This window comes from Xenopus tropicalis, chromosome 5 (assembly GCF_000004195.4).
Source record: "Xenopus tropicalis strain Nigerian chromosome 5, UCB_Xtro_10.0, whole genome shotgun sequence".
Classification (NCBI taxonomy): Eukaryota; Metazoa; Chordata; class Amphibia; order Anura; family Pipidae; genus Xenopus; species Xenopus tropicalis.
The window spans coordinates 131415067-131441615 of NC_030681.2; the positions used below are offsets into that span (position 1 = coordinate 131415067).

The 26549-nt window shown below is 41.2% G+C and overlaps 1 protein-coding gene across 1 annotated transcript; it reads left to right on the plus strand.

Moving 5' to 3' along the window:
• Positions 1-3542: 3542 nt before the first annotated feature.
• Positions 3543-8539, plus strand: LOC100494545 (alpha-1,4-N-acetylglucosaminyltransferase). The gene is made up of 3 exons (XM_002935076.5): positions 3543-3596; positions 5991-6449; positions 7367-8539. The coding sequence occupies exons 2-3, from the start codon at positions 6024-6026 to the stop codon at positions 7964-7966; spliced, it is 1026 nt and encodes a 341-aa protein (XP_002935122.3). The 5' UTR covers positions 3543-3596; positions 5991-6023; the 3' UTR covers positions 7967-8539.
• The last annotated feature ends 18010 nt before the right edge of the window (positions 8540-26549 follow it).

Sequence of the window (26549 nt, forward strand, 5' to 3'; positions counted from 1 at the left end):
TTAAGTGTGTGTCGGACAGCCACTTGGGTAGAGATTAACCAAAGTGGAGTAAACATCCGTTGCTTGCTATGAAGCTACTGTCAGTCACCGCATCTAGCGCACACGGGGATCGTAAAAGCATCGCCGTGCGCCGGAACATAAAGGTGCAGGGGAGTAGAGCGGTGTTACCCGAAAGGTGGACTAGGTAGCGGGAGTGGTTTTCCACCCCTTTATATCATCTGTGTTATGGGGGAATTTAGCAATGTCCCGTTCCGCAGATATCCACCTTTAATGTGGCGTAGTATTCAGGGTGCATGGGCTTAATGACAACCATAATGCAGCAAAAGGAGAACAAATAATTGTAAATGTATATAGATGTATATAAAATAAAATTACTAACGAGTCAAACTCACAATGGGCAGTGGTGCGAGCCGGGTAATTGGACTATATGTGCGTGCCCACCTATGAAAAGGAGTATAGCTGTGTATTAGAATGAGAATAGTGGTGCCCACTGGGAAAGGTGTTAGGTGCCCACTGGGAAAAGGTGTTAGGTATCCGGGTGATTAAGATACACATATATCAATAAAGAGACTATGTACACCAAAAAAGAATTGGTGAAGCTGTAGTAGGACAAGGAAAGATTATTGATCAGCGTTTAAGGCAAAACAAAATTATTCAAGGCAAATAAAAAGGAGAATAAGACACAAATTCATTAAGTCCAAAAGGGTTCAGAGTATTCAATCTGTGTATCCAAAGTTGTTCAAGTTGTAGCAGAAGTTTCTCACGGTTGCCACCCCTACGGGGGGGGGGGGCAAGAGAATGTTTGTGTTGGAGAAAATGTGCTGCTATTGGGGTATCAGCTTTACCAGTATCAAGGGCAGCTCGTATTGTTGATCTGTGATTCGCCATTGATTCACCATTGATTCGCCAAGAGTTCAATCCCAGGCAGGGCACTATCTGCAAGGAACTGGTATGTTCTCCCATGTCTGCATGGCTTTCCTCTAGGTACTCTGGTTTCCTCCCACACTCCAAAAACATACAGAGAGGTTAATTGGCTTCTGACTAAATTGACCATAGTGTGTCTGAATGTCATAAGGACCTTAGATGGTAAGCTCCTCTGGGGCAGGGACTGATGTGAATAATGAATAATCTCTGTAAAGCACTACAGAAATGTGTTGATGCTATATAAATGACATGAAAATACATAAAAATAAATAAAATGCCTACAAAGTTGTTCACAGCAACTTTCCAGCCTTTCATCAGTTGGGGGAGGTGGGTTTAGCCTTAGCCTTTTTGGTTTGACCCAGTATGGGCTGAGAAGGTGAGAATACCCCTAGTGATCCTAAAGAGAAATGTAATAAAACTCATTGACAGAATGAAAGCTACAAAAAATGAAGGTGCAAATGGGGGCTCCCCTTTGCAGTGTGTAGCACCCCATGCATAAAGCACTTGTGCCTAGCCCTTTTTGTGATGCAATATGAGCTTTGCATCTTGTGCAGGATTAAAAATATGCAATAAGGCACAGATCATAGCACTCACAGGCTAAATTGAGCCCAGTTCCTTGCACCCACTAACTAACATGCAAGCTAGGCAGGGTTGGAATGACGGTGCAGGGCCCACCGGGACTGAGTGCACGTAAGTGAAATGCATCAGGGGAGGGACACCTGTGGTGGTGGGTTTTTTCCCGGTGTCCCAGCCGACCCTGAAGCTAGGAGTGAACAAGTGCTGCCTAATTCCCACACTTCCTGTATGCAGAACATGGAGAGAGCTGCAACTTTTTCATGTAGACACAACAGCAAATCACCAAGGGAAGGTGCAAAATGCAATCAACTTGGCACTTTGTGTCTGGGTTTTGCACTTGATTTTTGCCCTTGATTTTTGCCACTTGATATTAAAACATACCTGGCAATGATTTTTTTTTGGTACAGATTTGCACAAATTATATTATGCAAAGAACATTTTTTTCATTCAGCATAGTTTGTCCACTTATGGCAGTTATATTCCCAATAAAGCTCTATTATTGTTGTGTTGTTAGTGATGAGTGAATCTATCCCGTTTTGCTTCATTGAAAAATCCATGAAACTGCTAAAAAATTTGCGAAACGGCAAAAAATTTGCAAAATGCATTGAAGTTTATAGGCGTCAAATTTTACATGCAACTTTTTTTGATCCAAATGCATTAAAGTCAATGGGTGTGTTTTCTCACTCCCAATGCATTAAAGTTAATGAGCATTTTTTGTATCAGTGACATTTTTGGCGACTTTTTTGTCGTGGCAAAAAAAATTAACATATTATTATTTATTACATGCCAATGGCTATTGAACACTGAGAACTTGTCAGAAGACATCCATCACCAGCAGAGGTGTTCCTGGGGTACTGAACAGTTATATTTAATACCATTCAATAGGTCTCAAAAACCCCAAATATTTCACTAATATCAATCCAGAGAGATGTGAGTGGGTTACTGTATAACTGCAGCTCTGGGTGTTACTACACGGAGATACTGTATCAGTCTCATCAGGCACAGTTCCAGAATACTGTTACAGTAAATAACTACACCCACCTCTTATTTGCTCTGAAACAGAAGGGAGAGCCTAATCAGAGTTACTTGTAGCAATTAGTGAAAGTGAATCATAATGCAGACTGTACATTCCCTACATGCTGTTGCTGGTTACTCAACATGTAAACGTTTAAGAGAAATCAAGCTATAAGGGAACAGGAAGACTTGTTCCACCAATAATGAAATGTGTGTAGTGGTGGGCATGTTTCGCCAGGCATGGATTCACAGTGAATTTCCACGTTTCGCCACTGGCGAATTTCCACGTTTCGCCACTGGCACCCAAAAATTGTCACCCGCATCAAAAGAATTGTCGCAAGCATCAAAAGAATTGTCAATTTGACTTTGACGCGCAGCAATTTCGCTGTTTCACAAATTTTCCAGCGAAGGTAAACGGGACAGATTCGCTCATCACTACATGTGTGTAAATTGTCTAGTTCCAACAATGAACTTTTATTATGTTAATTTTAACATTTTGCCATATATATAGTCAGTTACAAACAAAGAGCAGGATTCCAGTGACCTGTGTCTCCCACAGTGCTTTTATAAACACAGTTTGCAATTAACTAATACAATAATTAATGATTGCTGCAGTTCAGGTACAGCTTGCTTAAGAATGAACCTGCTGCTTTTTTTTTTTAACTTACTGTGCTGTATAATCTTTGCATTAATGATTTCCACATTGCTAAATTCAGAGCCACAGCTATGATTGCCAATGTGCTTAAGGAGCAGCATTATTTTGTGTGGGTGTAACAGAACAGCATGTATTTACTGTATGCATGTATAACTTTATTTATATAGAGCTACTAGTATAAGCAGCGCTGTACATTTTTACAGTACAGTAAAATACAAACAGGGAGCACAGATGAGATATATAGATATATAGATAAGTCCATGTGCTAAGTGAAGGAGGCCACTGCCCATTACAGCTTACAAAATAAGTGGGTGGGGAACATACAAGCACATACTGTATAAGAAGGTAAGACTTACTCTTATGCAGCCAGGGACATTGGATTTTGAGTGCCAAGCTTGGACCAGATACATTTCTAGTGCTCCAAAAGGTAGGATATACTTTATGTTTAAGGAGCTTGAGGGAGAGTTCCATAGATGGAAGAAAAGGAACAGCAAGATAGAAAGGGATAAGAGTTAGCAGTGGAAGTGGATAGTATGAAAAGTTGGGTGGTAGCACAAGGATTTGAAGAGCAAAGAAAGGCAATAATCTAGCAATTTCTTGCAACCGTTCTCATTGTGAAAAAGCTCTATAGATGCAGGTGAATACATCATTTAAATGGTAGCACCAGTGCATTTGCATTGCAAGTTTTAGTAAAAACTATAAACACATCGAATAGGTTTTTTTTAAGCATTTACTATGGGAATACGCTTATGCTTTGTCTTTTCATTATTCCATCTTTGCACTATAGCACAAAACACATTTTGGTAAGCTCATAGAGAAAATAAAATAATTCCCATTACCAACTTAGAAAAAAAGCCTGTGTTTCCAATTGAGTATGATACAGTAAATAATTCAGTGTTCGAATGACTGACCTTGTTGTCTTCACCTTGGTCATGGTTATTAACAAGCTGCGCCAAAGAACATATTTGCAATTGTATAAGTGCACTTTACACCAAAGTGCCGGTGGCACCTTTTATAGTGCATGAGGTGCAAGGTGCAGCAGGAAGAACACACAAAAACAGGGATCCTTGTACCTAACATCTGATTTGCTGTGGAGTAGGTACAGCTTTCTTTTGCACACTAAATAACATTCTTGTAAATTCACACTTGGTAGTGCTACGTGCATGCCCATGTTCTGTCTGTATGCTTGATAAAAGGCCACACATGGCCTGAAACGTTGCTGTAATGCCCTAAAGAAGTGTGCAATAAAGGCATTTTAAATAAGAATACAAGTGGTGTTGTTCCAGATAGTTCTTGGTTGAATATACCAATGGGAAGTGGCCATTGGAGAACCTGCACTATTTTAAAACAGATTCAAGGTGCCGTGCTGGCTGCCATCTACAAAAAAAAACAAGTTCTGCCTGTATACTATATACTATAAAGTACTATATACTACTCTTTATGCCGTAGAGGCAACACACACACAAATGAGCAACTTTTATGAACCTGCCCATATCTTTGTGCCTGCAATTGCATCTGGCATTAACATTGTATGCTGGTCTGCAGGGCATTCAATTACAGTGACATTCTAGGAAAACGCTGTGTGCAGAAAACATAGTGAACTGATATATTTTGCACTTTATTAGTTTTTTACTTTATTAAAAGATCCTTTAGGGTTAAAAAGTTTAGGGTCTGGATTGTGTACATTTAGATAATGTTGAAAGACATTGGAACAGTGCATGCTTCACTATTAGCACCCATTTCAACAAGTCCTTGGTGACACATGTTACACAAGATAAACAAAAAATAGCTTCACTTTACAAAAAGGAAATTTAGTCAAAAGCTGTGAATAATAATGATATTTATAGACCTCAGAGTCTTGGGTGGATAAAAGAAGGTTTATAACATTTAAAAGAAGATTATTGACCATTTAGACAAGAAATTATTCTTTTAATTCTCCAGAAATAACAAACCTAAGGTTCTCTTTTTAATGGGAAACTACAGTAATAGATTAGGGGGGTATATTTACATATATACCCTATCACTCTAGATGTTATTGGACTTGAAGAATTGCCCTGAAAATAAAGTAGTTTGTAATCAAGCTCTTCCATTTCATTTCGGGACAATGGCTGCTACCTGTATGTTCATATTATATTGAAAGATATATTGTCACACCCAAGATCTCTTTGCTTCCAGGAAGCATTTAGATATGAAAAATAGACAACATTTTATTGATAGCTGCTCTGTTTTTCTAGATATCTTATCAGTTACAGATATACATTTCTAGCTACCAGGTCATCAATTTAACCTTAGTTTTCCCTATTTAGATGTTTCTTTACTTTTTCTTTATCTTTTCACTGTTTGTATTTCTTTGCTTTCAGCTTTCTGTTCCAAGCAGCGTAAGAGAGATTAATAACTGTATTTCACTGTTGTTGTTGTTGTGAACTTTTCATGACATTTGAGAGGAATCTGCTTGTTTTATCTGTTATATTGATTTTCATGTCATCTTGCTTATTCTATGTCATGCCTGATATTTACTAAAAAAAAGTCACAAGGAAAAGTTGACCTGACAAAAGTCATAAGAAGCTCAACTTTTTTGAATTTGCGCCATGAAAATTCCAACTTTATTTATCGCAGTAACAATATATGTGACAGAATCGAACAACACAGCTGATATATAAGGGGTTTGCCATTGATATAAATCTTAAAATCAATGGCTAATCAGCTGCAGCATTAGAAGGTGAGGAAGAAGGAAGGAGAGCAGCCAAAATCCACCCATGAACATATTTATGATATCCTGTTCATATTATATTTATGTTAATCATATGCACATGTTCTGCAGGTGGACTGTCATAAACAAATACATATTAGAAGGATGAATCGATTAAAGGTGTTTGGCTTTCTAGTTTCTGCAATAACCTTGGGTTTCATCTACAAGACCACCAAAAAGCAATCAATCCTTCCTTATATTCTTTCCTCCATCTCAACCCCCTTTACCAACACCAGTATAAATCCACAGGGAATTCTAAAAGAAGGGAATGGGATTATATTTTTGGAGACTACAGACAGAATGGAGCCACCATCTTTAGTGCTGTGTGCTATTGAGTCAGCGGCCCGTGTGTACACTGATAGACCGGTGGTTTTCTTCATGAAAGGTTTGACTGACATTAACACAGAAGAGGATGAGAAACAAGCAAAGAAAACATTTCCATCTCTGTCATCTTTTCAGAATGTCTACATCTTCCCACTCAGAATGCAGGAATTATTTAAGGATACACCACTCCTCAAGTGGTTTCTGAAGGTATGTTTATTTCAAATGAAAGCATTTTCTTGTATTGTAGACATTTTCAGATATATGTCTATGAAGATTTTCATTCATCCAGGTCATGGTATATCTAGTATAAATAAATTTGAAGCAACTGGACTTGTTTAGTAATCATTGAAGACGTTTCACTACTCATCCGAGCAGCTTCTTCAGTTCTGAAGAAGCTGCTCGGATGAGTAGTGAAACGTCTTCAATGATTACTAAACAAGTCCAGTTGCTTCAAATTTATTTATACTAGATATTTTCAGATATACTTCTCCTATGATGACATTACAATTCAATTTACCCATATAACTTACCTTGATTGACCAAATCTAAAGGTGCCCATACACGTGAAGATCCGTGGGGACCGCATCAACTAGCCGATGCGGTCCCCGATCCAACTGAATCTTTTAACCTGCCCGATCGATATCTGGCCAATTTAAGGTCAGATATCAATCGGTATGGCGCTCGATTCTGCCCCTACATGGGCCGTTAAGCTGCCAATATCGGTCCAAGGGACCGATATCAGCAGCTACAATCGGCCATGTATGGGGACCTTAAGAAATCTCTGCACTAGTTGTAGAAGGGATTGGGAAGCCTCATTCATGTATACACAGTACTTTCATCTAATATGGTGTATAATATATGTTGAGACAAATATTCAGTCGTAATTTCAAGCAAAAAGTCTTATCTTTCTTTTAAGAACTTCTGGGGTGATTGCCCACTTTTTCCCTTATGCACACAGCCGATATATTGGGAATAGCAAAGATAAACCTTTCTGGCTTTATGGTCTCAAAATGATGTTATTATGAAAGCAATAAAATAAAGCAAAATACAGGACTGAAAAATCAAGTATAAGAAAAATTGTAATACTGTTTAATTGCTGATGTTTCTGGGTTATACTCTTTCAGGCTGATCCTAAAAAAGAAAAGTTCTGGATCCATAACCTCTCAGATGGCTGCAGGATGGCTATGATGTGGAGATATGGTGGTTTTTATTTTGATTCTGATGTCATTTCAATACGACCAATCCCAGAAATAAACTTTCTGACTGCCGAGCATGACCAGACATCTGGCAGTAGTGTTTTTGGTCTCACTCCTCATCACAGTTTTGCCTGGACAAGTTTGAATGACTTTGTACAGAATTACAATGGAAATGTGTGGGGAAATCAAGGCCCAACTCTGTTTACACGGGTTCTGAAACAGTCATGTGAATTATCTGCCTTTAAATCTCTAGACAATATTGTATGTGGAAATATCTCCTTCCTGCACCCTGAGCGCATCTATCCTATATCATATGGAGGCTGGAAAAGATACTTTGAGGTTTGGGATAAAATACCAACTTTTGATAATTCGTATGCTTTGCATCTCTGGAATTATATGAATAGCGGTGAGAAGAAGACTGTAGTTATAGGGAGTAATACATTAGTGGAGAACCTCTATAAACAGTATTGCCCATCAATTTATGGACTTCTTGCAGAAAATGCAACAACAGCAAATCAACACACGTAGATATTCAGCAAACCAAGAATGAAAGTTTTGTTTGCCTTTTTATACATCTTTATAAGGATTTCCTTTTGTATTTTCAGTATCAGATGAAATGAAGTTATAACAATAAACATGAGTTTTAAAATGTTTGTATGCAACCAAATGGTTGTAATCTCCCAAATGATCATTTATATGTTGTATTCCTAATGTAAAACACTAGGATTTATAAAGGGCCCAGGAGGGCCTGAAACTTTGCCCTTGTAAATTTGCCCTGTACATATGTATATGGGCTTAATAAATCACCTTTACTCCACACATATCATTATTCTGCTATAGGATTTTTTTCTACAAAAAATTGAATTGTAAAAAAATGTTCCCAGAATTTTCTTTCATGTTTTTTTCATTTGTTTAATTAATAAATCTTTTCCTAAGGTTCTGAAAATTTTTTGATATTCCAAAATGCTTCATGACTTTTAGAGAATGCAAAACATTTTATTAATCTTGCTAATAAATCAAATCATTTCTCCACCTTTATCCTACTGTCCCAAGAAACTGCTCTGCTCCAATTCTTTCCAATAAAAAGTAATGGCATCTTTACACTGTGGGGAAAGTATAACAAAGCAAATATATGGGACATTTCTGTAACTCTGTAAAATGACTTTCACATTTCACAGAAAGGAAGATGGGGGGAGGGGGTAAACATTGACATTTTAGACTGTCGTCTGATGGAGATCCATTTGGAACAATGACATGTACATAGTAAACAGGATATACTTTCCATATTCTGGTATAGTATCTAGCTTTAAAGGAAAGTGAGAGTTGAATGAAGGAGGGGCGAAGGAAGGGGGAAGGAAGGGGGAGAAAGGGAAGGTATGGAATTTGTTGAAAAGGGCATAAGAAAAAACCTGGGAGAATTAGGTAGGGGGGAAGGGAAAAGGGAAGGGAAACAGTAACTGTCAGCCTTATTGGTTTTAAAGGTATATGTTGATCAGTCAAGAGAGTTTATGACTAGGGCATGTTAGCTTCATGAGAGTGATTCTGCACACATTATTGAGCAATTAGTTGGCGATTAGTTGGCGAGGCCCCTGAACACCCAAATAGACCAGATCTTTTGGAAGTTAGCAGATTTGTTTTGTATAAATGCTATTTTGTCCTCAAATCATCTGTTGCTGTTTACTCTGGCTATAATTTCGGATATAGTGGGAGGATCTATAGTTTTCCATTTAGCTGCTATAGCTATTCGAGTGGCAGTTAGAATGTGGTTCACTAAGATCTGGGAGTATTTGGGAAGTTCAGGGAAAGGCCTCCCCAGCAGATAGGTTATTGGGTCTTTCGGTAGGACCTGGGTGGTTAGACTTGTTAGTAGACCTGCTACGTTGTCCCAAAGAGTCTGTATCTTAGGACAAGTCCAGAAGATATGGTATAGGGTGCCTACGTCCTCGCAAAGTCTCCAGCATGCGTTGGGGTGGTCTGGGAAGAGGGCATGGAGTCTATCTGGAGTGTAGTACCAGTGCATCAGTATCTTGTAAATGTTCTCTTTTTGTCTGGTACATGTGACCATTTTCCTGGAGTTGGCCCAGATTGCGTCCCAGTCTTCTGCGGTTGGTTGTGTTGGTAGCCAATTGGCCCATTTATTGATGCCAGCATTCTGTATATCCTTGAAATTAGGCCTTTTTGTGGTAGGCCTTGCAGTGCCAGGGACTCAAAAGGTAAGGGAGGTGATGTTTTAGCTTGTAGGATATATGGTTGTAGAAAATGTCGCACTTGAAAGTATTCAAACTGTCTCAGTTGGACGCCTGGAAACTTGTTTTTTTAGTCCAGATATAGTAGGGGAGAATGTGTAGATTTATTCATAAGGTCTTTGATCGTGTGGAGGCCCGTCCTTTGCCATCTGTTATAGAAGTCCTGATGTAGTCCTGGTGCGAAGTCTGGATTGTTTAGATAGATTGTGTTTAAGGGAAACGTTGATTTTAGCTTGAGTTTAGTTTTAAGTTTGTTCCATATGTTCAGAGTATGTTGGGTGGCTCGAAGGAGACCTGACATGGGCGTTGTAGGTTTCGTGGAGGACCAGATTCGAGCATTGAGATGGCCCACCGGAGACAATGTATTTTCAATTTGGCTCCATATTGTGGGGGGTTCCCATTGGGACCAGGCCAGTATTTGGCGGAGGTGGGTTGCCTCATAGTATTTCTGTAGTTGTGGGACTCCTAAACCTCCGTGCCTCATGGATGTTGTCAGGGTCATTTTGCCTATTCTGTGCCGTTTATTTCCCCATATAAACTTATGAAACATTGTTTGCGTGTCTTTAAGTATCTTGGGAGAGATAGGTATGGGCAAAGTTTCAAATAAGTATAGAAATTTAGGAAGAATGTTCATTTTGAGCGCTGCTATTTTCCCAAACCATGAAAGTGGGCTCTTTGACCATCTTTGTAAGGCCATTCTGGTCTGGTTGAGTAATGGAGTGAAGTTGTGGTCATATAGTTTGTTGTAGTCCGGAGAGATTTTTGTTCCCAAGTAAGTGATGTAGCTTGGCTTCCAGTTGTATTTAAATTTAGCTTGCAGAATGTCTGAGATGGTAGAAGGTAGGTTGACTGATAGGGCCTCGGTTTTGTTCAGATTGATTTTATAGCCTGAGAGAATACTATATTCCTTTAAGATTTTGTGCAGGGTGGGTAGAGATGTCAAAGGGTTAGTTATTGTTAGTAACACATCATCTGCAAACAATGATACCTTATACTGACTGTCAGATATTTTGACCCCTGTGACATCTTGATTGTTTCTGATTGCTGCTGCCAATGGTTCAATACTAAGTGCATACAGTAAGGGGGAGAGGGGACACCCCTGCCTGGTACCATTTGAAATTGGTATGGGTTTCTGGGTTTGGCTTGGGAGCTTTAAATATGTGCGTGGGGTACTGTATAAGCTGGAAAGTGCTTTCAGATAGGGCCCAGATTGATTTAGGTGCTGTGATAAGGCAAACAAGAAGGGCCAACTTAGGAGATCGAATGCTTTTTCGGCATCCAATCCCAGAAGGAGTGTTGGCTGTTTTGTTTTTTTGGCTATTTCTAGGAGATTGATGACCCTTCTAGTGTTATCCCCGGCTTGCTGGCCTAGGATAAATCCTACTTGGTCCTTATGGATCAGGCGGGGGAGGATAGGGGCTAAACGATTTGCTAAAATTTTGGAGAAAAGTTTCAGGTCTGAATTTAGTAGGGCTATTGGCCTGTAATTTGTACATAGAGTTATGTCTTTACCTTGCTTAGGGAGTAAGGACAGGTAGGAGGTAAGGGTGGTGTCAGGGATGGGTGTACCCTGGAGATAACCATTGAACATCTCCGTTAGAAAAGGTGAGAGAGGCATGTCCCCCTATAAACAGATTTTGGAAGGATGTAATGGGCACTATGGCTCAAGAGCTGGGCACCCCCCGAATAATTGACCCTGTAGTCTGCCTATTGGGGGTCATTGACGATATCCTCCCCACCAATGCAGCCAGAATTAGATTCCGCACTCTTATGTTTTACGCAAAAAAGACAGTTATTATGCACTGGATGGGGAATAACTTACCTTCACTGAACTTCTGGAGACAGTTAGTAGATAGCGCTCTTCCGCTTATTAAACTCACATATGAAACAAGGGGAGCGATGGACAAATTCGAAAAAGTGTGGAGTGATTGGTGTAACCCAGACCCTCAAGGCCAGCAACCTTAACATATGCTGGTACCAAACAACCCCACATAGGCACGCCTGCCACCAATGATAGAATACTATACTGTGTACAGTAATAACGACGACACTGTTAAACGACTTCTTACTTTATTGTAACAAAATGTATAGCGACATTCATGCATCTACTTTTGTTGTTTGTTTTGATTTTGTAAAACGAATAAAATCTACCTTTAAAAAAAAAAGAAAAGGTGAGAGAATGTGCAAATAGGTCTTATAGTACTTATATGGGAGTCCATCAGGGCCTGGAGTTTTAGCACTAGGCATTGATTTAAGTGTAGCTGCTATTTCTTCGGAGGTGATTGGGCTATTGAGGGCCTAAAGGTCTAGATCTGAGAGTTTGGGGAGTTTGGCTTCATTGAGAAATCTAGTTAATGGGTCTGGCCCTGAGTCCTCGTGTGGTGGCAAACTTAGGTCAAGGTTATAGAGTTTGTGATAGCAATCGTAAAATATTTGTCCAATTTGATTGGGATTGTACGTTAGTTGGCCTGTAGGGGATTGGATGGATGTTATTTTGGTGGCTGCTTTCTGTTCTTTTAGTTTCCTCGCTAATAGTGTATGTTGCTTATCTCCTTTTTCATAATATAGTTGTTTTGTCCAAATGATAGATTTTTCAGCTTCCTTATATTTTAATGCTTTCAGCTTTCGCCGCAATTGTATGATTTGTAGTAATATTGTTTCAGATTGGTTGGTGGTGTAGGTTTGTTCTAAAGTTCGAAGCTGAGTGCATATGTCTTTATAGGATGCGAGATGTTGATAGTAATAAGTAGTGACCTTCAGGGTCTGCAATAACCTGATTTACCATAAGGGGACAATCTTTATGAATTAATATCGCAACCCTGGCCTTTTTATGGGAATTGGAAGCGGAGAAACTCGTGGGGAAGTATCTAGAGCTTAGTTTGCAGGATCTGTTTGCATCAAAGTGTGTTTCCTGAATGAAAGCGACTAGATATCTCTTGGTGATGCTGTTTAGCCCTTTGACATTCAATGACACTAACTTAACCATGGAAATGTGGGGTGTTTGGAGCTAGATTGAAGGAGGAGGGTGAGTCCTCCAGTCAACTGGGGGCCTATGACAAGATTATGGAGCATATATAGTTGCTTGGTGTGTGGAGTAATTGTGGTGATCGAAGTGCCCCTAGAGTCGTTACCTATGGGGAACATGCATATTAAACATTTAAGTGAAACATATATCAAGGCTGACATGGGGGAAACCAAAAACATACATAACTGTAAAACCATTCCTAGTAGGTGTAGTGCAAGAGAGTCGCCTGCTGGGCGACTTGCCACATTGGAAAATTGTGGTTTCAACTCATATGAGCTAGTCATTTGTGAGCCTGGAAGAGCTTTTAGCTCTATAGTTCAGAGGGTGAGGAGTCGGTGGGGATAGCACTCACCGATCGAGCATCTCAGCGGAGGACTTTCAAAGAGAGAAGGAGACCGGTAGGCGAGAGATTAGTAAGAACGTTGGCGTGGTACAAATCATGGGATCTCTGTTAGCCTGTTGTTGGAGGAGAAGGGCTTAATGCAAGTCGTATTGTAACCGGGATTCTGGTCCATTGGGGAGTTGGAGCCAGTTTATGCGGTGAGTTTTGTGTTGGTGGTATGCGACCTCCCGGTTGAAGGCCTAGTGCTGCCAGCAGTTTACTCCCTTTAGCGGGATTGAGTAAGGTGTGGGTAGTGCCCCGGTGGTTGACAATTAACTTGAAAGGGAAACCCCAGCGGTATGGGATCTTACATTCTCTTAGTCTTTCAGTTACTTGTTTAAGTTCCCTTCGTTTAGCCAGGGTAACGGGCGAGAGATCATCATATATTTGTATTTTATGGTTGTGGAAGTCCACAGCTGATGTAGACCGTGTCGCAGAAAGTAGTTTCTCTTTCCCTTCGTACAATAATGTCCCTTGGTGTCTTATTGTCCGGGGGTTTTGATGCCAGGGATCTATGCGCTCTGTCTAGGCGCCATAGATCTATGGGTATGTTTGGGCACAAGTGGGTAAATAGGTCCATGAGGTATTTTGGAATGTCTGCATTTCCTATGGCTTCGGGTATACCTCTGAGTCTTAAATTTTGCCTTCTTGACCTGTTTTCCAGGTCTTCGCATGTATCTCTAAGGTGTGCCATTTCCTCCCTCAGAGTGTAGTTTTCATCCTCTAGCGATGCTAGTCTTTGGGCTATGTCGTCAGTAAAGGTCTCAAGTTTATCTGTGCGTTCCCCTAGATCATTTAGGTCTCTTTGAATATCTCTGATAGCAGTTGTTACTGCTAGTGAGACTGTTTGTTTGGAAAATGGAAAATTAACCATTTAAAAAATCTATTTACCTATTTCACTGGAAAATTATATTTTAGCAAAGAAGTTTAATTATAAACACATTTCTGTTTTAATCAGTTTACTCATTTTAGTCTACATGGGCTGGGCATCATTTCAATAATTCCCTGCAGTATCCAGCTGGGCTGACAATGCCGACTAATAACTGTGTGGAGGTTTGGAGAATCCTCTCCCCTCTTCTGCCTGTGACACCATCCAGCTCAATTAGGGAAGACACCTGATTTGCTGGAAGCCTCAGAGGCCATCTGGGAAAAGAGGACCCAGAGAGCTATGGTGTGGAGTCAAATTGATGAGATAGGATTGTTAATTGTATTAGATGTTAGATGCATTTCTTTATTTTTACACAAAGTTCATTAATGCTGCAAATTCTGGGTGTTTTCTTTTATTAGTGGAATCCCCTGAGATGTGCTCCTCAGTGCCCACTAGGTGGAGGCACCGCACTGTAAATCCCAGTTCCCAGTATGTTCCATTAGCAAAGAGGCCAGGTCTTCTGGATTGCCACAGGTATAAGGGAGTGAGATCCTATTTTACAGGAGTGTGGTATGGTCACACTTTTAATATGAATGTCCAACATTAAAACTAAAACCATTGCATTAAATACAGTTTATCTGTTATTTACTGTTGTTAAATATTACATATTGGAAAATAAGTTATATTCCAGGCCTGAACGGGTTAACATGTTACAAGTGTGCAACTGACTTTGCAACTGACTTACCATTCACACAATACCTCACATACCCCATTGTTCCTTAAGTCTGGAATGTGATTACGTTATAGGAAACATATGGAACGTCTTAGGGGTAATACAGTGGGGCAGGGGTTTTCCAACAGGGTTATATATAAAAGGCTGGTCTCACACTTATATACTTACTTAAACACACTCTCACATTCACACAGCCCTGACACACACATGCATACACATTCAATACTTTAAATGAATACATATTTATACTTTGTATTGTATTGGTAAGCTGTCAACGTTTTTTTGACTGGCTAAACAATTGGTAATTTGTATGTAGCTTCTGTAACTTATTGCCACACATTAAATATACTTTAAATATCAGCTTGGTGAGTGGTGTTTGTTAACCAAAGTACTTACACAAATATATTAGAGAAAGAATATTTGTAACAGTATGTATATCCTTATTTATAAAGCGCTACTTATGTACGCAGCGCTGTACAATAGAATAGAATAATACAACAAGGGGTTATTAAAATAATAATAGATAAATACAAAGTATACAAATAAATACAAATAAATACAAGGTACAGTTGCAATAAGTTAAGAATCAAAGAGACAAGAGGATGGAGGTCCCTGCCCCATAAAGCTTATAAAGTGGACTGATATATTTTGCACTTATTGCTTTTGTACTTTATTAAAGGTTCTTTAGGGTTAAAAACGTTTAGGATCTGGATTGCGTACATTCAGATAATGTTGAAAGAAATCAGAACAGTTCTTACATCACTATTTGCACCCATTTCACCAAGTCCTTGGTAACACGTGTCAAGATAAACAAAAAATAGCTTATGTGTTTTCACTTTACAAAAAAATAATGATCACCACTAAACACAGCACAGCACGGTATGGAAAACAAGAAACAATATGGCTGAAGGAACAGGAAAGTGTAGACAGCATAATGCAATAACACAAGAACCATCATTGAAAACGCACATTAAAAGAATACTATCATGGGAAAACATGTTTTTCTCAAAATTTTTGTTCCATCTTTTATTTAGAACCCATGTCTAATAAACATTACCTTTTTACCTAAAAAGACCTTTGGTATCAGACATCCATAACAATAACAAACCATATAAGGTAACATACATGAAATATAAGTAAATGACAAACAATTTCTTTGAACTGTGAGAAGAAACCCATAATCAGGTAGAGTGCTGATCAGACTGTGTAGATTTCTTATACAGCAGCCATCTTGGGATGCACCATGTGCCCTGCAGGGATTCACTATAAACTTGAGCTATTCTGCAGTGCAAACTCAGTAAAGTTGCTGCATAAGGCACAGTTATGATGAGAGGAAATTAACTCTTAGCACAGATTATACTTTCTCTTAAACAGAACAGTGACATAGCTCTTTCCTGTATCTCTCCCATAGACCTTAATGGACTGGTAAGCGACCAGGCCATTTGGTACTATTCAAAAGAGGTTTTGCGGAGAGCCCATTACAGAGATAGTCAGATAAATATTCTCCCCTCATTTAGGGCTCTGGCACACGGGGAGATTAGTCGCCCGCGGCAAAACTCCCTGTTCGCGGGCGACTAATCTCCCCGAGTTGCCTTCCCCTGCCATCCCACCGGTGACATGTAAGTCACCGGCGGGATGGCAGACGATTTCCCGAAATCGCCCCACCGCGTCTGCCATCCCACCGGCGACTTACATTGTCGCCGATGGGATGGCAGGGGAAGGCAACTCGGGGAGATTAGTCGCCCGCGAACAGGGAGTTTTGCCGCGGGCTACTAATCTCCCCGTGTGCCAGAGCCCTTAGTCTATGATACAAACAATGAGGTTTAACTTCTGTCACAAAACTCTTATAACCTGGTTTAGTCCTAATAAACAGTAACATTAAAATGTTTTTTCATTACAAAGCATGGTAAGCATGTTGGTACAACCCAAAGGTTTTCCTTCCTATTGTAACACCCCTAACTAAAGCAAGAAACATGAACAGCTACTCACCATAGCAAACTTGTATCTCCATATATAGTTTGCATGGACAGTTTACAGCACTACATATCCCAGCATGCCTCAGAGCTGAGGACCTGGCTGGGGCTTTGAATCCACCAATGATAAGGAAAGGCGCAAAATGTTGTGAGGATCACCCTCCCAGACTATAAAAAGGGGAGAGAAGTGTGTGTGATAGAGAGAAACTGCTGACTAGTACCTGCTGAACCTGCTGTGAGTAGAAGCGCTGCCAGAGGAGAGGAGAGAGAGAGACACCTGCAGAGATCCTGGCCCAGGAGAAGCTGCTACAGGGAGAAGCTGACCCTGCTCTCCCAGCTCTGGACTTGCACCTGTAAAAGAGCTATCAGTGCTAGCCAGAAAGGGAGCAGGGGAAGCTGCCTACTGTTGGTAGGAAAGTCCCAGGCTGCACAGAGGCACAGGTGATTACAGAGCTGCCTGTGTCCCATCTGAGATCTGCTACTAAAGGTGAAACAGTGATTTAGGCACAGACTGTGAGTAACCTGCAACATCGCTCACTATTGGGGAACTGTGTACTATTAACCCATAGGAGTTAACCCATCGGTTGCTGAACTATACTCTCTGACAAGTGATTTCTCACCTGGAAAGAAAGGTTTCCTCACTAAGTTGTCAGAGTTATACCCCCCAACTGTCCCGCTTTGCGCAGGACAGTCCCGCTTTTTACAGCGCATCCCGCTGTCCCGGAAAGCTCCATGAATGTCCCGCATTTCCGTAATAGATTACGGAAATGCGGGACATTCATGGAACGATCCGCGATAGCGGGATGCGCTGGCTGAAGATGGGCGCTCCAGCTCCTTGCACAGGTCTTCTCCTTATTTGGCTCCTTCTCCGGTGGTGCCTGGCACTTATAAAAGCTTGCGCCCCGTGCGTACTGACAGCACACGTACACACGGGCGCAACCTTATAAAAGGTCCTGTCGCCGCCGCATAAGGAACCGCATAAGACGAGGAACCACTGAAGAGGAAGGAGTGTATTGGGGGTCTCTGTATATGGGGGGGTCTCTGTGTATGGGGGGGTCTCTGTGTATGAGGGGCACTGTGTATGGGGGGCACTGTGTATGCGGGGCTCTGTGTATGGGGGCACTGTGTATGGGGGGCTCTGTGTATAAGGGGCTCTGTGTATGAGGGGCACTGTGTATGGGGGGCTCTGTGTATTGGGGGCACTGTGTATGGGGGGCACTGTGTATGGGGGGCACTGTGTATGGGAGGTACTGTCTATTGGGCCATTGGGGGCACTGTGTATGGGGGGAAAAACTGGTAAATAGTTATAACTCACTTAACTTACTTATAACTTACTCCTTAGGTAGCACAGTATGAGGGTATAGCACATTTGCGTCTGATCCCACCATTTCAACTATATAAAAGGAGTATTTTTAGAAAAAAATGGGGTGTGTTAATTGGGGGCGTGGCCACAAAAGTGGGCGTGGCAAAAAAATTTGCAGCGCTACGCGCGCGCCAAATCTTTTTGTCCCTCTTTTCATTTTTCAAATGTTGGGAGGTATTTTATACTGCTAACTGGAAAATTAAAGGAACAGCGTCATTGGCCAATAAGTTACACTCAAAAAGGGCCCCAACATGCACAAATCATCTGGGACTGTGACAGGGGAATTAAGTTAAAGGATAAAGTACATATTACAAGTTTTTATTTACTGCATACTCTATAATAGCAATTTATATTGTGTTATTGTTCTTTGGTATATAGTTATATATATTGCTTTAATATTGTCAAGTTATAGTCAGATCCCTGCTGCTTACACTTAATAAAGAAAAGGGATCTTATTGTTAACAATTATTGTGGTCTGTCATTGGGGTGTGAGTGTGCTGGGGTTACCCATACATATTAGTCTCACCCAAGGGTGTGCTACACTATTATTCTTTCAAACCAGAAATATTTGGTGAAGATTCAAATGCATAAATGTACTGTGTTACAAATAGTGGGTAGACAAGGGGGAGCTTACAGAAGTGTATCCATGAGGGTGACTGCAGGTCTCTGGGCTCCATTTCAGTGCTCAATAAGTCTTGTGACAATTTAAAAAACAAAGACATACATGTGCTTGTGACCCAACCTATATGAACCAAAAGCATAAAAAGAAGTCCTGCCCCACCAATCCACTAACTATAGTTAGTGGATTCTAAAATTAGTAAGTGTTTCTAAAATTATATTGGTAGATACTTTTCAGCAAGACTGACTGAATTCATCCAGGTCATAATACTGTATACAGTATCCAGTAGAATTAAGTTTAAAACAACTGGACTTTTCTGAGTTATCTTGAATATGTTTCAAGGTTGCAATGATGTTGGAATTATGGAAAAAGGCATGGAGACATGCTTAAACTTGCACTTTACACACTGCAGTTGTGCTCAATAAACCCCGTAGGGCAATGGCACACAGGATGTTTTTACCCACAGTCTGCACTACTGCAGGTGACAAAGTCTCCTTAATTTACTTCCCACAAGTCACTTTGTGTCACTTGCCTCACAAGGAAACTGCTGGTTACTTTGCAGGGCATGTGTTTTCTGTCTGACGATTCAAAGTACTGCTGATGGGAAGGAAACAGAACATTTTGTTGCCCAAGGTAGTGTTATCCTTAGTGATAAAGTTGTAAATTAGGAAAATAATATCAATTAATGTTAAGGGTCTGAATAGCATAACTAAAAGATACTTGGCTCTGAAGGAGCTTAAACTCTCAGGAGCAGACATAGCGCTTATACAAGAGACCCATTTTCAAATCAACACCTCCCACAAACTATACTCTAAATATTACCCCACTGCTATTTACACCTTCGGACCAATAAAAAAAGCAGGCGTAGCAATATTGATACACAAAGATTGTCCTCTAGACTTTGAGCACACCCTGACTGATCCGAACGGTCATTTCATAGTGTTGACAGGCAAAATAGGTTCTACCCTGGTACAACTTATCAATGTCTACTCTCCTAACAGACTCCAAATTAAATTTCTTAAGAAAATAATTTCTAAGGCCCAACAGGCCCCACGCCAGTACACAATCCCCACACCAGTACACAATTATAGGAGGAGATTCCAACCTGGTTTTCTCTTAACACATGGACAGGTCCCATTCTTCTCCAGACCAAACAGCACACAACATGTCCAAACTTTTCAGACAGCTAACCCGACAGGCAGCACTATTTGATGCTTGGTGAATCAACTATCCTACAGCCCGTCAATATTCTTTTTACTCCAATGTATATAAATCCCATTCTGAATTAGATTATTTTTTTTATTTCCCAACCATGTATATAACTGCCCTTCTCAATTGAGATATTACCTATATCTTGGTCAGACCATGTTCCTATAATTCTATCAATAGATCTATCTGAACTACCCCCTAAAAGCACACATTGGAGACTAAATGAAACCCTGCTCCACAACCCAGAGGTATTTAAGCAGATTGAGTCAAATCTCAAAGATTACTTTAGAGAGAATGAAGGCATGGTCTCCTCTTTACCAACACTCTGGGAAGCCCATAAGGCAACAATCAGAGGTCATCTTGTCTCCATAACTTCTCATTTAAAGGAGACATATCCTATAAAAATTATAAATGTACCAGTGAATTATTCTCCTCTAGATATAGAAGGATTGTGCTTAAAAATGTTGTGTTTTCAACTGATTTATTGAGAAATTCCACAAAAACCCCAATAGTCCCGCCTATCTGTTCCACTTCCTGCTGGCTGAATTCTCTGGATGAGCTGGGGAGCCATACACTGCACTGTAGGATAGGAACCAATCAGCAGCTAGGCTGACCTGATAGGGAACTGAAGCCTGTCTGTGCTTGTGTGACTGCAGGGCTGTTATTGGCTCTCCCCCTCTTACTGTGCTTCTGGCAGGGACCGTTAGGACACGCCCACTCTTCATTTCAAACTCCGACAGAGAAGTGATAGGATCTATAGGGAGCTCCAATAAAGGGGCCATTGTTACAGAGAGGATTAATGTTTAGCCCAAAGGGAAACCAGCACCGTATATTATTCATAATTGCCTACAAAATGAGGGTTTTTCCCATTTATCCAATATGTTTCCTTTAAAGAAAAAACGTAATGAGGACTACACAAAAACAATTACGGAGTCTCGAAAATCTCTATAATACCCTGAAAACTGAATCTGTGCTCTCACAAATCATCACATTACACAAAGAGTTAGCATCATATAAACATAAAGAAGCAGAGAAGGCCATAATTTGGACTAAAAATTGAAAAGGGCGACAAACAACACACACTACTAGCTAAGAAATTAAGAGATCACAAAATGCAAACTAGAATAACTTCCCTAGCAACTCCCTCCGGACACCTAACTCACGACCCAGACCAGATAACCTCTCAATTTCAAACATATCAGAAATTATACAACTTTGCCACACACATCCACAGAGAACCAGGGTTCTGAATCTATCATCCAATTTTTAAATAAACTCCCCCTCCAAAAATTTTCAGAAAACGACGTAGAAACTTTAAATAAAGTAATCACCAGTGAAGAACTAGCATACACCCTTACGAATATGCCAAATGGAAAAACACCCAGCCCAGTTGGCCTAACGTATAATTACTATAAAATATATGCACACATTCTTTCACCATACCTGCTAAGGCTATATAACTAGTGATGAGCGAATTTGTCCCGTTTCGCTTCGCCGAATTATTCGCGAAACGGCGAAAAAATTCGCGAAACGGCGAAAAATTTGCGAAACTAATTTGTCGCGCGGCGTAATTTTTCGCGCGGCGTAATTTTTCGCGCGGCGTAATAAATTTGGCGCCACCGTTTTCGTTGCGCGGCGCAATTTTTCGTCGCGAGGCGTAATTTTTCGCGCGGCGTAATTTCTGCGCGCGCGGCGTAATAAATTTGGCGCCACCGTTTTCGTTTCGCGGCGGAATTTTCCGTCGCGCGAAAATAACTGTAAGCGCGCGGCGAAAATTTCGCGGCGCGACGAGCGCACAAATTCTACAGGTGGTTTTGTTTGTGGGTTGCACCTTTTTCACTGAGAACAACATCCAAGGGGTTGGTGAGCAGCATGTTGCCCCCGAGCTGATGTAGAGAGAGATATTCTGAGACAATTTGCAATTGGTCTTCATTTTTTTTATTTATGAGGGCCGATTCACTTAAGTGCGTTGAAACGAGCGCTATTTCTAGCATGCGTTAAAAATTTTATCGAGATGCTGTGTGTGTTATTTAAGTCGTGAAGACTATTTTCATGCTATATTGGACGCATCACATCAACGCATCGCGCACAAATAGTCGCCATATGCAAAAAAACGCACGCCATATTAGCCAAACACGGCATTACTTTTGGAAAACTACTGTTCTGAAAATGCCCATTTCCCTGCAAACTGGCGGCTGCATCACTCTAGGGCCAACACATACTTGAATAAATCCCACTGCAAAGTACATATTTTGTTGCCAAAAGCTCATTTACTGCACTTTTCTATAATTACCGCCTGCCCCAAGTAGGGGTTCATTTTCGCATAGCCTAATGCGATATTTAGCGCGTCTAAGTGGGAATCATGCGTTAGTATTATTTCTATGTGCAAATTAACGCATGCGGTTCCTGTTATCTGGTTGCTAGTTTCCAAATTACCTTAGCAACCATGGGCTTGCTAACATAGAGTTGGAATGCTGGGGATTTTGGCTGCCATGGTCAGTGACCCCTTTTTGTATACTGCAAAGAGTTAAAAGAAGATGGCAAACAATTCAAAAACTGTGAACAAATAAATAATGAAGACCAATTGTAAAGTTGCTTAGTATCACTACAGGGTTATGGGAGATAGCTCTCAGTACAAGTGAGGGAATACAGGGGTAGGGGGGGATAGCTCTCAGTACAAGTGAGGGAATACAGGGTTATGGGAGATAGCTCTCAGTACAAGTGAGGGAATACAGGGTTATGGGAGATAGCTCTCAGTACAAGTGAGGGAATACAGGGGTAGGGGAGATAGCTCTCAGTACAAGTGAGGGAATACAGGGGTAGGGGAGATAGCTCTCAGTACAAGTGAGGGAATACAGGGGTATGGGAGATAGGTCTCAGTACAAGTGAGGGAATACAGGGGTAGGGGGGATAGCTCTCAGTACAAGTGAGGGAATACAGGGGTAGGGGGGATAGCTCTCAGTACAAGTGAGGGAATACAGGGGTAGGGGAGATAGCTCTCAGTACAAGTGAGGGAATACAGGGGTATGGGAGATAGCTCTCAGTACAAGTGAGGGAATACAGGGGTATGGGAGATAGCTCTCAGTACAAGTGAGGGAATACAGGGGTAGGGGGGATAGCTCTCAGTACAAGTGAGGGAATACAGGGGTAGGGGAGATAGCTCTCAGTACAAGTGAGGGAATACAGGGGTAGGGGGGATAGCTCTCAGTACAAGTGAGGGAATACAGGGGTAGGGGAGATAGCTCTCAGTACAAGTGAGGGAATACAGGGTTATGGGAGATAGCTCTCAGTACAAGTGAGGGAATACAGGGTTATGGGAGATAGCTCTCAGTACAAGTGAGAGAATACAGGGTTATGGGAGATAGCTCTCAGTACAAGTGAGGGAATACAGGGGTATGGGAGATAGCTCTTAGTACAAGTTAGGGAATACAGGGATATGGGAGATAGCTCTCAGTACAAGTTGATCCAGGGACTGGTCCGATTGCCATCTTGGAGTCAGGAAGGAATTGTTTCCCCTCTGCGGCAAATTAGAGAGGCTTCAGATCGGGTTTTTTGCCTTACTCTTAATTAACCAGTTAGGCAGGCTATATATAGGTATTATGGTTGAACGTGATGGACGTATGTCTTTTTTCAACCTATCTTACTATGTTACTATGCTTATAATTGGCCATTCTACTACATGCTAATAATTAACTTAAATGTGAACCACCCTTTAAGTTAATCTGCCATGTTTTGCTTTGTGGCAAAATTCCCAAACAGGTTGCAAAATTCGCTGAATTGCATTGCAGTCAATGGGAACACCAATTCCCATGCAGTTTGGCTGAGTATACTGCCTGCTACACACATGCCCTACATTGTTAGAGAACCTCCTATCCGCTATGCTACAAGTGTTTTCTCCCAAGTGAAAAAAGGCTCCCATTTTGCCAGTTTCTTAAAAACATGTCTGTGATTTTTTACATTACTTCTGGTTGACAGTTAATGGTATCTACTACTGCACTAAAAAAGTACCTAAAAGTACAATCTATATTTTATATGTTACTACTAGCTTACAAACACAGCCACAACTAATAATAAATATGAACAGATACCATCTGGGTGCTTTGTATCCCACATTAACATGAATATACTGTATATTTTTGTGTAAATGTAATGAATCTACTAAAATACTATGTAATGTTACACAACTTCAAGTATCATCTGATCAGTAGTTAAATGAAATAAAATCCAAATGTCGAAGTTTGAAAATAAAGAACATTTTAATATAACAAAATTGCACAACGGTGCACTGCACTTAAAAAAACTACATAAAAGCAGGAGGAGGAGGAGGAGGAGAAGGAGGAGGAGGAGAACAGGACAGGATGGCCTCCTGAATCTCCCTCAAGTTCTGCTGCATAAGGGCCACATCCTGCCCCATAAGGGCCATATCCTGCCTCAGAAGGCCATAGTCCTCCCTCATAAGGGCCACCTCTTGGCGGACCTCTTGTAGGAGGTCCAAAAAAATATTTGCCCCCCCTGTTTGGGAGGCAGCATCCCGTGCTCCTGGGGGTGCTTCTGGCGCTGCTGCTGGTGGTGCTGCTGGAGGTGCTGGCTCTGCCTGATCATTGGCAGGCTGGGGATCCTGTGCAGGAGCCGGTGGTGCCTCTGCCTCTGCCCCATTATCACCCTGCTCCACCTGTAGCCATTCGTCTGTCAATGAAAGAATTACAGTTTGAGAAATACAGCACTTGCTTTTGTACCGAACAAATGATACAGGCTGAGATGTGTCATGTAACTACAGGAAAACCATTATCTATAAGCATGGAAGGTATGGGGCGGGGACATCTATAAGCATGGCAGGTATGGGGCAGGGCATCTATAAGCATGGCAGGTATGGGGCAGGGCATCTATAAGCATGGCAGGTGTAGTGTTCAACAGCAACCCTGTTATAAGATGTTTGTTATGTTTTGTTAATGTTTAGTGCTATGCAACACTGCTGACATTAGAGGGCGCCCTTTCCAGCAAACCAGATAGTATCATAGTCACTATGGGATGACAGTCATGTGACCCATTATGGTGTCATAGCCATGTGAGCAGAGCTGGCAGCCTAACAGTTTGTAAAATAAAGCCTATAGCAAAAGCCTCTGTGTATGTGTGGGTCCAAATCTTACAGAAGGTATGGGGCAGGGTATCTATAAGCATGGCAGGTATGGGGCAGGACATCTATAAGCATGGCAGGTGTAGTGTTCAACAGCAACCCTGTTATAAGATGTTTGTTATGTTTTGTTAATGTTTAGTGCTATGCAACACTGCTGACATTAGAGCGCGCCCTTTCCAGCAAACCAGATAGTATCATAGTCACTATGGGATGACAGTCATGTGACCCATTATGGTGTCATAGCCATGTGAGCAGAGCTGGCAGCCTAACAGTTTGTAAAATAAAACCTATAGCAAAAGCCTCTGTGTATGTGTGGGTCCAAACCTTACAGAAGGTATGGGGCAGGGTATCTATAAGCATGGCAGGTATGGGGCAGGGCCTCTATAAGTATGGCAGTTATGGGATGGGAAACACCATTAAGAGATAATCTCTATTTAAATAATCTGCAATTATGGCTATTGTTCCAATCCTAATGTTAAAGTATTTTCACAAACACATTTTTGCTCAAAAATAGCAAATTAAATAGGAAACAAGTGAGTGGTAATTTAGAAGAAAAATCTTTATATTAATTTTTAAGAAAATCTACCTTCCACTTCTCCCCTCAGCTCTTCCACAAGCTCAGTGTGGCGCCGCTTAATGTCGCTCCACAGACGCTGCAAGACGCGGACACTCAGATTGACCTGGTGATCCCTCCTGAGGCGCCGCCGCAGTCTCCTAATAATGCCCCTGCGGAGGGATTGGATCCCGGGAGTCCCTGCTGGGATATTATCATATCCCTCCCGGTGCAGGAAGCATATAAAATACCGCAGCTGCGCCTCAGTCATGTTACCAGGTCCAGCCATGTCCACGTCTTGCAATGTTTTCCACTCCTACTGGTCACAGGGCAGGGCACCAGGTATTTATACTAGGGACACACCCTATTGACGCGCGCGCCGCGTAACGTGCATGCGCGCGCCGCGTAATGCGCGCGCCGCGTAATGCGCATGCGCGCAAATTAGCGTGCGAGCGACGAATTCATCGCGCTCCGGGCTTGTCGCGCTCCCGGCTTGTCGCGCGCACGAATATTTCGTCGCGAAACGTACATTTGTTCGCGCAAGCGTATATTTAGTCGTGTAGGTGTACTTTTGGTCGCGCGCACGAATATTTCGTCGCGAAACGTACATTTGTTCGCGCAAGCGTATTTTTAGTCGTGTAGATGTACATTTGGTCGCGTAAGCGTATATTTGGTCGCGAAATTGTACATTTGGTCGCGCAAGCGCATATTTGGTCGCGAAAATGTACATTTGGTCGCGCAAGGTTATATTTTGACGTGCATATGTGAATTTTTACGCACAGGCCTCTAGTTTGACACTTAAGTGACAAATTTGACTATTCTGCTATTGTATTGAATGAGCCTCAGAACCATTATGCTTTTTTGGCTTGCACCTCCATTAAATAATTCAATTAATTATAATGAAATGCAAGCCTTCAATACAAGTACATTACAAGTACAACGATGTTTACCTCAGCACAAGTTTAGAAATCAAATGGCAATTATCGCCAGCAGCTGATCTTGGTTC

Coding starts and splice junctions, on each gene's coding strand:
- LOC100494545 (XM_002935076.5), top strand. CDS start 6,024: ATGAATCGATTAAAGGTGTTTGGCTTTCTAGTTTCTGCAATAACCTTG. Junction 6,450..7,366: donor TCCTCAAGTGGTTTCTGAAG/GTATGTTTATTT, acceptor ATACTCTTTCAG/GCTGATCCTAAAAAAGAAAA.